Source organism: Cygnus olor, chromosome 7, assembly GCF_009769625.2.
Source record: "Cygnus olor isolate bCygOlo1 chromosome 7, bCygOlo1.pri.v2, whole genome shotgun sequence".
Classification (NCBI taxonomy): Eukaryota; Metazoa; Chordata; class Aves; order Anseriformes; family Anatidae; genus Cygnus; species Cygnus olor.
In genome coordinates this window covers 35,383,199-35,396,937 of record NC_049175.1, presented here as the reverse complement: position 1 = coordinate 35,396,937, position 13,739 = coordinate 35,383,199, and the positions used below count along the sequence as shown (strand labels likewise).

The 13,739-nt window shown below is 41.2% G+C and overlaps 1 protein-coding gene across 4 annotated transcripts in view; it reads right to left on the bottom strand.

Annotated features, from left to right (window-relative positions):
• The window catches only part of DOCK1 (dedicator of cytokinesis 1), a 283,861-nt gene that overhangs the window by 248,772 nt on the left and 21,350 nt on the right, over nt 1-13,739 (bottom strand). For all 4 annotated transcript variants that reach the window (XM_040563057.1, XM_040563059.1, XM_040563058.1 and 1 more), the window contains exons 3-7: nt 10,651-10,691; nt 8,889-8,944; nt 7,314-7,410; nt 3,649-3,797; nt 406-541 (exon numbers count right to left, since the gene is read on the bottom strand). In XM_040563057.1, coding sequence (XP_040418991.1) covers nt 406-541; nt 3,649-3,797; nt 7,314-7,410; nt 8,889-8,944; nt 10,651-10,691 — 479 coding nt within the window. The remainder of the gene's footprint in view (nt 1-405; nt 542-3,648; nt 3,798-7,313; nt 7,411-8,888; nt 8,945-10,650; nt 10,692-13,739) is intronic.

The window sequence follows — 13,739 nt, the reverse complement described above, 5'->3', positions numbered from 1 at the left end:
TTCAAATCTGAGAAAGTCTTTAAGTTTCCCCCTGTAATTCAACAAACAAATTTTCAGGATTGGCATACATAAATCCCACAAATATGAGGACACTGTTCTACGTGATTCTCAAAAATAAAACCTCATGAAAACCTAGCATGCAAGTTTGTTACAGCTGCATCTCTAAGGCAAGTCTAGCTGATTTATTGATACCTCTTAACTGTGATTTCTAATAATCCCTTTAAAGGGAAAAAAACACAAAAATTAAAAAGCCTACGACATGAGTTCTTACAAAACGTTTAAGCCTGATAACTCTGCATAGACATATCAAATTCTTCATTACCAATGCTAATAACAACAGTAATCTAGTTAAATTACAATTGCATGTTTCAAAGGGAAAAGCTACAGTTGCATGCTGCATCTTACTTTTTCCTCCAGCAGTCTCTCTTCAACTTGCTTGGAAGCTATTTCGTGTGCTCGAAAAAGGCTAATTGTGCTCGTCTGCTCCGGGTCCAAAATATTGCCGTCTTCATCTCTAACAACCAGATCTAAATCAAGGATTCTGAACGAAACCAAAACATGCTCGTGAGTTAACAATGCTCAAGTAAATGCTTAAAAAAACTCCTGCAAAGTGCTTATGGTTAAAGTCGTGTGCACCTGATGTATGGTAGAAATCATTAGTTGATACGTGATAAAACCATTTAACGCGTTACCAGCCCAGGAGATAATCACTCCTGGCTGGAAGTCACTTTTTCCCCACAGCACAGACAGAACTGATGTAAGTTAAATAGCAGAACAGCTGGGGAAGTAATTTCTTAAAGAACTAAATTTGCAGGAGAAGTTGTCTGCTCCTCTGATTCATCTGACAGTTCGAACAAACACCATCTACATTCACGCCACATGCAAATTGGTCAGTTCATTGCTTCCCACTCCGTGTTCTCCGCCACAGCAGCATATTAATCATGGTTTAGCAGAAATCTACAAAAAACAAGGCAGAAGATGTTTCTCTTCATTTAAGGCAGCAGCCAGATTTCTGGCAGCAGGGTGTTAACATCCACGATTATCTTCCGCGGCGAGGAAGGCTTCTGCCATAATCAAGCCCAGTCTTAGGAAAGATTTTCTAAATTTTTCCATGTTACTGTAGCGCTGGCAGTGGAACCCAGGATAAAGAAACTTCCTGTCTAGGTTGACCTGCGCTTCTCTACCAATCTTCTCTTCTCACCTCCCCTTTAATACATACGGTCCCAAATATTATCATCGGCTAATCTGTAGTCACCCCTCATGAGAGAGCTGCTGTAACTTTGTCTTTGAAATGTTTGATCATTAAGCTTAAATCAAACTTGCAGAATTTGATAAGCCACCCAGAGGCTCATGGTTTATCAGAGTAAATCCCCTTTGGACATGACCCAGAATCACTGCAAGAGAAGAGCACGAGCTGTGGATAGCTCCTTGCCCCCCCGACACGAGGGAAACCTGGAGGTTTGAAACACCGCCCTGAGCAGAGTCAATACAGAAAACCCTCTTAGTTGCACTGCAGTAACTCGAAGGTGGATGACCATCACTCACACAAGTCACGGTGTGCAGGCAGCAGCTCATTAAGAAACACCTCCTCAGCTCGACTCCGGAGCTGCACCTCACAAGTCCTCAGCATCCCCTGGCCCACCAAGCTCACAGACAAGCATCCTACTGAGAATGGGGCTTCACCACTGAAGCCAAGGAGAAAAGCAGCCCAAACCACGTTCCTTGGGACAGCAGTCGCAGCAGGGGATGCACCTACTGGTTACTTGTACCGTAACTGTACGGGCTGGGATGAACGAGAGCTGCGATCTTCCGCAGGAGACACCCAACCGGACCAGAGGAAAGCGTAACTCTGGATCAGAGAGCAACTAATCGCCTAGCCTCTACACACGAACGGGACAAGGATGTATGCACAGATTGTCAAACGAACAGAAGCAAACACTACTTTGGCATAATTTGTTTTATCCTTTAACTTGAAAGCGATGCTCGGGAGAAAGAAAAATGACATTTTTCCTTAAACGTCCCAGTTACAGATTTCTGCAACCGAACAAGAAACATGTTTTCCCGACAAAATTATCTGACCCAGTTTCAGACGAGCAACATAAACACAGCTTCATAAGACTACTTTTACTTCCTCGGTTATTTCGACAACATGCAATAAAATTGTCATCTTTATTTATAGGAAGATCTTACTTACAAATCAGCCTTTCACAAAACAGGAAAAGTTAGGATATGATTAGATCAGAAAACATTTATAAAACGCATAATGAATTCTTTCTGTCCAGATATCGAAATCATCGCTCATGCTTATTTTAGACAGAAGCGAATATATGACTACATTACAAAACATATGGGATCCTTGCAGTTGTGGGGATTTACTCGGAAGTTCGAACGCGCTCTCCTCCTGTACTCTGCAGAGAACGTTCTGATCACTTAATTAGTCCATCAGCACATTACGAATATAAAGCCTAGCACAAGATGTTCTATTGTATTTGAATAGTGAGCATCTGGAGGTTATTCAGAGTAACTTTAACCATCTCCTTAGACAGATGGTAAAATACAGTAGCCGAACAAATAATATCAACAACATCTGGTTAATTGTCTACTGGGGTACAACAGCCCGTATCTTGGATTATACATGCTAAATTACTGACTGAATGGGGTTATTGACTTTTTTTTTTGAATTGTGGCTTTTGCTGATAAAGTGCACAAACAGGAATACTGCAAGTTTGACAGCTCTTAAGGAATAAAGTACAAATAGCTGAAACCTGGTGAGTTATTTCCATCACAAGGGATTTAAAGACTGGTTTGCCAAATAGTTTTTCAGTCCCCAGTGCACAGTACTACGATGCTCTCTCAGTATTCAAAATATTCCCTCAAATGTTTTCCTGATTTAAGAGGAAGGTATGATTTCTCATTTTTCAATCGAAAGGGAAACTGTATGGACAACTTGCATCCTACCACCTGTATTTAAAAAATAATAATAATTGCTTTGATCCTGATCACTGTTTGGAAGTTATTCTATAATTAAAAATGAATTCAACAGAATTACTAACATACCTGACTTCTGCAACTTATTCTGATGTCATATCTTTATTTTTAATTTTTTTTTTTTCACAATTTTCATTTCACTTCTGTTTTTTAAATCTGTTAATCTTTTGGTACAAGCCACTTACTATATAAAGAGAGCAACAATGAGCTAAACTATGCTTCTGAGCCAAATCCTTCAACATCACATTACAGCATAAGTGACTTCAGGGCACACACAGCTGGTGGCACTGAGAAGGCAACAGCTGTTTATGCTGCACCAGCAAACAGAGTTTAAATGACATCTTGAACAGAGGCACTACTTGCACTTTTTAACTGACCTTAAAAAAGTCACAACTTCATACTAATATAAAATTTCTAGTGTCATGAAGCGTTCTGTATTGATTCTACTTTAATATAATATATAATAAATTCTATACTAAAAAGATGCTATATCAACTTCATTCTTTATCACGGTTTAACAGGACTTTTAATATACTACTATTACATTTGCATAAACACAGGAATAAAAGAATCCCGTAAGACATCATTGACAGCTAAGGTATAATATACAAAGCTGATCTGCTTTTCATCACAAACACTTGGAAAATATTGTTCACAAACCTGTTTCCATAATCAATTTTTGCAGTCACTTTCTTTTTCAGTTCTTTGAGCTCATCTTGGGGTAGAGTCCCAGAGAGTATTTGAGATCTCCACTCGATAAGATCATATATCATGTGGCGTACGCTCCGAAACATTTCCCTGTTATCTTGCTGTTTGGAGGGGCAAAAAATGGGTAGAAGTTAGTTTTGAAACATACTGAACATCTTTTAAATGCATGTAATAAATTACTATTATAAAATATGCATTTTAAAGGGTACATGGGAAACAGGCATTGAATGCAAAGATCTCTTCTTGGTTCATATAGTACCTTCTTTTAGTGACTCTCTATACCAAGTAGAACAGAACTAAAACCAGTGAATTGTAATAACAAGAGGTTCGGGTTCTGCAGTACTCCTTGTGCAACACGTTAGAGAATCCTTTTCTCGCCCACCAACCCTATGAAGTTAAATCTTCCAAATGATACTTTACAGTTCCTCAGTGAGCAAAGCCAACCAAATCTGTACCTTGCGAGTGCACAGATAACATCTGAACGAAAGTAGAAAACCAGGAAAGCCCAAAGCCTTATAGAAAAAAGTTAAATACCTTCATTGGTTATAACGAGTGGAACTATGGATATTAAGGAGTGCACAACAGCATGTGCAAACTTTCCTTGGCAATACACAGCCAAGCGAGAACATAGGAAGATAAAGTTTCATACTGAAAATGCCCTTTTCCAGAACATTTTATACTCAGAGATTAAAGAACATATCTTCAACCACAAAACAAAATTTGACATTGGTCTGAACAGTGCAAACAAACAATACTATGCACAAAGTTACAGCACAATGGCCTATCTTTATTGTGAAAGTCAACGTCAAGAAAAGGACAATTCTAAGGCTCTGAATGCTTTGACCTTACCCAGAAACAATCTTCATAACCCTCAAAATCTAGCTAAGCCATTAGCTCAATACACTCTTAAGAATACACCTTTCTAAACACCCTACAACACCATATTATTTAGCCTACGCACAGCTATCCTTCATTCAGACTATACCCAGGCGTTATTTGAGTGAAAGTAACTAGAATTAAATAATTAAAATAAAGTTAAAACATTCTGCTACCTACGAAAGACAACAAGAAATTGCAGGTGCAGGAAAAGAATATGACTCCAAGACTCAGGGGGGAAAAAAGTATCTAACTGTGAAACGTGAAGACGTCAGTCTGTTCAGATTATCAAAAAGCTGACTTGATTATAGTGTGAGAACCTTCACAGAGAGAAAATACCGGTTATTAAAAGCTCTTTAATGTAGCAGAGAGAGACACAACAGGCTCCTGTAGCTGGAAGCTAAATGCAGACAAATTCAAATGAGAAAGAGGTTCATGATTTTCAGTGCTGCAGGCAATCAAACTACTAAGACGAACAACATGCCACCTCCTCCACTATCTGCAAATCAGAACTGAAAGCCTATTCAGTATTCAAAAACACAAATTGTGGACTGAATAAAGGGATAGCCATGGTCATTTAGCAACTTTTGATATGCAAGATGTGGACAACACGGAAGATCCTTCTAGCCTGTAAACTGACCAGTTTGACCTCCAGCCAACCAAAACCAAAACCCCTTGAACCTCTCATTGGCATTTGACTGTATACAGCTAATCTGACAGATACCCTTGAGATACAAATGATGACACAAAACTCACCCAATGATGTACCTACTCAAACTACAGCTGTGTCTGGGACTGGAACCCTTTCTGCCAGTGAACTGAGGCCACTGGCAGCATCCAATTTGCTTGCTCCTGAATTCAGAGCTCTTAGAGAAGCATTGCAGCATTCCGCAACTGCTCACGTCTTCACAGAAGTAAATACATGACCACAGAGATGGTACACGTGAGCACTTAGAACAAGTGACTCCCTCATTAGGAAAACTTTAGAACTTCCTCAACCCAGTCTTTGCTGGTTCTGGAAGCGGTGTTTCTCTGGCATGAAGCAGTACCAGGTTACATATTAGGATAACCACACACACGAAGAGAGACATCAGGACCAAAACATAATCTGCACTGTCTTCAGTAACATGCAGCAGTGGAACCACACGTAAATACTAACACAGGTTTCACCATCCGGCCAACATACTGTTTACTAAACAGTTGGATCTAGTGACATTTTAATTTTCTCTGTTCTATATTCACATTAATTACTGAAAAAAAAAGAAAAGTCTCTCTCAAATGCTCTTACCTTGTCTCTCTCAGCTTCTCCCTGTGTCCACTGCAGACTGTTCCTCCTATTTCACTCCTGCCCATTTATTTCCTCCCTGATCCTCAACACTTTATCTCCCTAGTTTCATGTCACATTAAAACTCTTTGCATATAATGTTTCTCTTCATATAGTGTATTGTCCTTCATCTCATCTACTGCAACACAGGACCACTTCCAGCACACTATTTTTAACCTTAACTTTTACTTTCGTGGGTATGATTCAAACCAACTTAAATCTATAGGACACTTTTGATTAGCTGCAATGGGTTTTGGGTCAGGTGCTCAGAAATTCTGGTTTCTGTCTACCTTCAAATAACCTTTAACAGTAAACTAAGCATGAACTAGGCACATTAAAACTGTAATTTCTCATTTCTTGCCATCTCCAGTTTTTCTGTATTAAGAGCAATAGTCCTTAGTAGTAGCTCGTGGTCTCAGTAACGTTATAATATTCGCTCCTCATTATACAGCTTCTACTTTTATGATTGAAGATTTCAAGCATATAAGGAACATTATAAGGAACAGATATTCTCCATTAAACCAGACTTTAAATGCAACACTTCAATGTTCATATTATTTCATGATAGTGACCTTACACAATCAGAGCATGAGAAGTCAGAACTAGGGTACCTTACCTTCAACAATTCAATGCTGGTCTACAGTTGAACCACTTTTTTCAGGTTTATGTGGAACACTACTTACACCTTACTTATGAGTGCTTTTATCTGTGCAGTTTCATAGCTACTGTATTTTTCTATTAACCCATCTGCGAAATTCAGAATGCTTATTGCTATAAATTCCTAGGAGTATGTTCTGTGTTTAGAACTTAAAACATATAAAAATACTAATTTAAAGCATGTAATTTAAGGTCAATATATGTAAAGCAATCAATCAACTTCAAGTGCAAGAACAATGACATGTAAGAGAACTGCAAGGATGAATCTTCAAAGGTAGAGGTTTATACCCACGAATTTGACATCAAATAGTCAAATTTCTCATAAAGATTAACAGCCTTAAAAACTGCCCTCAGAACAATTTTCTCCATTTCTTTACTGCAATTGTCTGCAGATTTGGAAAAATCTGATCTATTATCTCAAAAAGCTGGTGTGTTCTGGATAACACCACTTCATAAAAAAGGATTTTCTGTCTAGTCAGTCATAACTGCTCAACAAATTACTGCTGTATCAAGGTATCACTCTAAAAACCTGATTCTGCCAAGAAATACAGTGTTCTAGAAAATATTCAAGTAAACACTACTGAGATTTGTGCCTTAACACAGATGATGCTGAATACTGTTTGAACATTAAACAGCCTTCAGAAACAGTAGGAGAAGGGGAAATCCATTAAGTTTCCCCACTCTTCTTAATGTACCTTTCATAGCATTGCTTTTTTCAAACCATGGAGTATTGTACCCGTTTAATGGAATTGGTACTTACAACGTATAACTGCCGCCATATTATAGACCACTCCCGGAGCGTTGTGGTAACCTCCTGAATCAGCGGGAGCTCATTGGGTATAACTGTTTCGTGTTGTCTTAAAAAGACGAGAAACAAGTCAGAGTTAAGTAATAGCTTGGGGTAAGACAGCAGAGTCATTTCTGGGAAGGAGCCGGTCATTTCCAAAACCAATTCAGCAATGACAGATTCAAAATAACACCACTACATATTCATAAGTTAGCAAAAAATCTATCATCACGTACAGGAGAAGCAGTGCAAGCCACTACCGTCGTGTGACATAGAAGATATATTTGTAAAGGATATATATAAAAGGGTTGAGACTATGCTACTGAGCTCACCATTTTTTTCCCCACTTGTTTCTACAGTCAAAAGACACCGATACATACCTCACCATACCATTTGCTACTGAGATACTCATTTTACATGAAGCAACCAAGATATAAGCCAGATGTACAGCACGCACAACGCCACAATGCCTAATTGATTTTCAAAACTATTGGTCTTACAAAGAAAATGAAGCATGCAGGTCGTTACCATTAAGTTTCTGTATGGCTTGTTTTAAAATTGTGCCATCCAAGGATGAAACAACAGCTAGGTCTTTTAATATTTCAGAAGTGGGGTACTCAAAAGTAGTTTTGTAATCAGCAAGAAAGATGTCATTATGCAGCAATCATATGATTAGCAGTTTTATCATTTACATATTTAATAGCGTATAAAAATAAATCAGGCACAAAGGAATATAGTATTTTAATCCTGTTACACTACATTTCATACCTGGCTAATTATTTATTAACGTCACTTTTTTTCTGATTTTCTACTTTTTTCTTAAGAAGTATCTTTTACACCGATTTTTTGAACTTTTATATCCATGTCCAGCAACACTGATTTGACATATAAGGATCCAAGCTTTTACATCTGTTAAAGCCCCAACTACTCATAGCCTCACGCATCAGGCAGGGGAGCGGGAGATCAGAAGACAACCACCCCTCACTGGAAGGCAGCGCTTCGGCAGAGCTTCTCTGCAAGGTAGGAAACGATGCCTGGGTAACAGCTGTCAGTGAGGGGTCCAGCCCACAAGATTTAATGAAGGGGGAATTAAGCGACTTAAACTTCATCTGCATAAAAAGGAAGGTATCTCGTAGCAAAGCTCTCTTTTAGCAGACCAGGCAGAATTATTAAAACTCAAGGGTTAGAAGATAAAGTTGGGAAAAGTGAAATCTGAACTAAAATGGAGATGGGCTGGATCAAGTTCATCTCAGTAGCTACGAATCGAGGGACTAATAAAACCTACAAAGCAAATTAGTAAATTATCTGTTCTTCCGAAGCTCTTCATCACTGCAGAGCAGCTCAGCTCCATGAAGCTGCAGCTAAGCTAGGCGCAGCACCGACAGCAGACCCCTGAGCCTAAGGTGAGCTGCTTGTCAAACACACACACAGCACTGGCATAAGCTCTGTAACTAACTGGAAACAAGTACAAGTTATCTGATAAAACACTGAAATTGTATCCATACAAATAGGAAAATGGATTTTCGTGATTTTTCAAATGAAACTCACCCTTTTCCTTCAACTATTGCTTCCTTAAGGTGAATATAGGAGGCAGGAAATATGCCCTTTGAGAGGGAGAGAAAGAAGTTATTTAAAGTAGCCAGGTGCAGATAACATATCTATTCCCTACCAACCCACCAAGATACATTGCCAGGTCTGCACAGAGCTGTTCACATCCTCTTAAGAATCAGATTTTTTTTTTTTTTAAGTATATTTAAACATTACATTGCATGCCCTTTCAAGAAGGTGTTACTGCATCCTCGACAAGGAGAGACTCCACCACACTGAAATCAGCAGAGCTGGCCTGTTCTAAGTGATCATATACAAATTAGGACAGACTTGCTGCTTTTGAGAGTGTTAAAGACTCCAAACAAATTATTTGATAATAAATGTATTCTAAAATGACATTCCACCCGTAATTCAGGTCTTGCCATTTGCTCTTCCTCAGGTCTAACCAAGCTTTCTTCTCCTGCTGTAAGGTATTGCTTCTGTTCCCCACGTGTTTTCTCCAAGGTTTATGGGCTCCCAGTTAAAACAAATATGGGTTGAGAGCATGCATTACACTGGGCTGCCTGGCTCATTTGGGGTGACGCAAATAGGGACATGTGGACATGCAGAACACAGTCATCCTGTGTTGCAACCACTAGTTCACAAGCTTTGTATCACGTACCATCTTCTATCATCAACCTATCATTAGCATTACAAGCCAAAAACCTCTTCAACAGACAGTACAGTCATTTTAATGGTTGCAACTCAATATAATATCACAAAATCAGTTTGTTTTTAAAAAGTTACTACATTTAGTTTCAGTTGGACAAATTCAGCAACACCTGGAATTAATTTAAGCTAAGAGGAATGCGTAATTTCTGCTTAGGCTGAACAAGGCATGCTCATGAAATATGGTTTGTAAGAAATTTAGCGTATCTCCAAAAAAAAGAAAATATCAAAATAGAGTAGAAAAAACATAGAACAGGCCTGGTTAGGAAATGGGTGGGATGAACCACAGAACTAACTCTGTACTTTCAGACATGCAGGAACAACTTAAAACATCCCTCTGTATGCAAACGTGAAAATTTTGTGTTTTAATTTAAAATTAAAAAGAAAAAAAGAAAAGTTGTGCAACTCTGATTAATTGCTGCCATAAAGTAAAGTTAAAAAAGTAAAATAAAGAAAAAACATTGCAAGCAGCACTTGTGCTGTTTCCTTCACTATTTCAGGAACGCTGCTATAAACAGCAGCCCTTTACGCACACTTTGAAGCCTAACAACTAGGCAAAATTGCACAGCAGAAGATTACTGCCCCTCTCATGGAGAATGACTGAAAATCACAACGTGGATCTCATCGCTTCCCAAGACGAAATTGCATTTCACAAGCAATATATTGTTTAGCAGATAGCGGAGCAAACTGTCAGCCTTTAAGCAGATCAGCTAGGCTGTGAAGTTCTTCACTTTTTACAAGGGCAGAGGCTTTGGCACACAAGTTACTGCAGAACAGAGCTGATACACACCCAGCCAGCCAGAGTAACCGTGCGTACATCCACCCTTACATTGCAAAAAAAACAGATATTCAAGTCAGTTTTCAGGCCTCGCTGCAGTTAAGTTCCAGTTAATTAGACAAAAATCACATTCAGCGCTGGCTGGCAGCGCACCCAGTTCAGGTCAGCGGAGACACGCTGGGTTGTTACGATGCAGTAACACAACGTGCCCGAGAGCTCGGCTCTAGCACACTGCCAGCGACACCACACAGCCCCGTCCGCTCGGGCAGCACTCACCTTCTTGGATTTCTTCCTTAGCGTATAGCCTCTGTACCAACCTAGGAGGAAAAAAGGAGAAAGTGTTGAAGCATTTATTCACGTGGCCCAACAACTGCTCCTTCCCAGCCCAACAACCCTGTGCCTTGTGTTGCAAACGTGCTTCATCCCCCACCGACACGCTCCTGAAGCTCAGTTCTCTACAGAATTCACATCCTGGCTACAACAAAGCCTCCTCTGAAAGCTATAAAATCCGAGTGATGGTAAACAAAGTGACGGAGAACGCTGCATGACAGAGGTGGTATTTTACGTGATGTGTTTAACTGTGATGCATTTCGTTTCAATCGGTAATTTACCAACATAAATAAAACCAACTTAAGAGCATTAACTTTACAGGTACATACAGTTCACCTAGTTTGAATTTAAAACCTATTTAAATTCATCAAATGCAAGTTCTCAAATGCAGATTAGCCATTTGTCACCTCATCAGAAAACCAGAATAATTTGGGATTTACAGTTCACAAATCAAAACACAAAAGCAGGCAAAGGCTCTGATGGAGTTTGTAAAAAATAAAAACACGATGAAGTGTCAGAACAGCTTCATAAAACAACTAGAAATAACAATCAGAGCCTAGGAACAGGTAATTCACAGGGGGAAAGGGTTCTGTGGGTCTGAAGTTACTTGCACATTGCTCCAGGGCATCCCGGTGGAGACTCGCTCTGCACAGCATCAGCACGAGGACCCCAACCACTGATCCTTAAAGCACCCAAACACTTCAAAAAAACTCTACCAGTAATTGTTCAGGGGTCACACAGCATCAGGAAGCGCAGTGTTTGTGAGGACAAGCTCTCAGATGGCTGTGGGAAGCACTGTGTTCGGAGGGCTTTGCCTTTAACGGCTGCACAGCACACGCTTGCTGGCGCAAGGAGCTCTGTGGCCCCAGCCCAGGGCAAGGCAGGGAACACCCGATGTGCGGGACCGCTCGGGCACAAACACCCGACGCAAGGGACTGCTCAGCCCAGGCAAGCTCTGCTGTCATCAAAGGCAGGTGGGAAACTGGGAGGCAGCGTCTCGTAAACCTGCATTTGGGCACCCTGTATTCCCGTTTGCCACGGCTCGCTCTCCTGCTGGCCATCGTGGGGTGAGAAGCGAGCTGCGCTCTGAGATCTGGGGAGATCTTACTTGGGGTCAGGAGGCACAGATTGCCTCAACTCACTTGGGTTTTGTCGAGCACATGCATGCACGGCCTGCTGATCAGCACGGGTGGCAATCAAGAGCTAGGAGAACACTACAGCCCCACTGCTGATAATAACCAGGGCAGGAAGAAAATTCCAGGTAGATAGCACCTGCTGATAAATTCATTAATATACACCCTGCGACTAGGAGTACAAACTGAAGTCTCAAGCACACGGGATTTTTCAGTCTGCTCTCCAGTGGTAAAGGGGAAAACAGGTCGGGTGCAAGGAGGACAAAGCATTTCTGCTGGTGCTGGCTGAAGGGGCAGAGACCTGCAGACTGCAGTCCTACTAAAGCATTAAATCAGCTCAGTTTTACATGAACAAGCCCAAATTTTGAAGTCGTGGGGTCTAACCTGATGAACACCATGACTGTTCACAGGCACCATCACACGTTCTTCAGCTCCACGCTCATGTGGGGTCTCTGCCACCTCCTTTCCCACCCCACACCTCTCCTGACCGAGGACACCGCGCTGCGCTCGCGGGTTACGAAGCGACGCCAGCTCCTCTCCGCAGAACCTCCGCAGGAACAGCTACCAGAGACGGCAGGTGAAGCAGCAGGAACCTGCCTCGGAGAACTGGTTAGGCTCTGGTGTAACAAAGAGGTCCTCGAGCTGCCGGGCAAGTCCAACCAGGCCCGTCCTGCGCTGGCGGGCACCACCCAAACGATCTCCATGCTGGCTCCAGGCCTGCAACCCATTTGCCATGCCCGCCTGGCCAGGGGAGCCGAGCTCCCTGCTTCAGCTGAAAGCACTGAGCCACACCACTAACACCTGCCAGAGCGATGTAGTTTAAATCCAGGGGCGATGGTGAAGTCATCTCCAACCAATGTCCCCAAACACGCGGCCTGTTCACTTTCACAGCTCTCCATCCACTAAAAAATAAGTTCTCCACACGCAGACAAGCACTCCAAAAGCCACCAGGTCCCCCACAGACATGAAATAAAGGAATTAAAGTCACAGAATTGCTACTTTTCTTCAAACTGCAGCAAATGCATTTATTGTCAGACCCTGGCCAAGAAGGGGAAGACCGAGTAGAGCAGCACTGCTGGGGCAGGCCCACCCAGCCGCCACACCAAACGCAGCACGGGATGCAGGCAGGAGTGTGTGCACGGGTGTCAGTGACACTAAGAAGGTGTCCCTGCCTAATTTTAGTCCCTGATAACCTCATTTTTTCTGGAGGCCAAAAAAAAAAACAAAACAACTAGAGAGCAAAGAGAGCAAACATCTGATGTCAGACACTTCAGTGAAGTACCCAGCAAACAACTGCAAACCCTCCTCGCTTTATTTACTGCCAATTTGGTTTCAGACAAAACGCCAGCAAGAGGAGAACAGGCTGATGCTATTAATACTTTCGAAAGCGACCTAGGCTTTTAAGTGGCTTCGTTATGTGTTACAGGGTTTCCAGCCTCTCCTTTAAAAAGATCACGGGATTTAATGGCTGGAAATGCCCGGCCAAGTAAATGCCCAACTAAGAAATGAAGCGTCTGTCTCTGCTAAAGCTGTAAAGGCACAGGAAGGGAAAAATTTGGCAGGTTCTGTTGTTTCTCTTGAATGATGCACCTACTTACTATGCAGTTCACTAGATAAAGTATTAACTGCATTAAAAAAATGCTGCAATCAGCACCAAAGTGTTCTCAAAGTATCAGGAGTAATTCCGTTGAAAATACCTCTTTTGGAAGCCAGGCTTCCTTTCCATAGCAGCTCTAGAAATAACTGCTGCTCAAAGGTACACACGGAGTTTTGAGGCTTATTTACTGTTACACTTAAATGTGATTTATTAAGGTGAATGGCTATTATCGGTCATATGTTCATTTTGCCTATTCCACCAAAGAAACAGAATTAAAACAAAGATCAGGCCAGAGTTAATTCAGA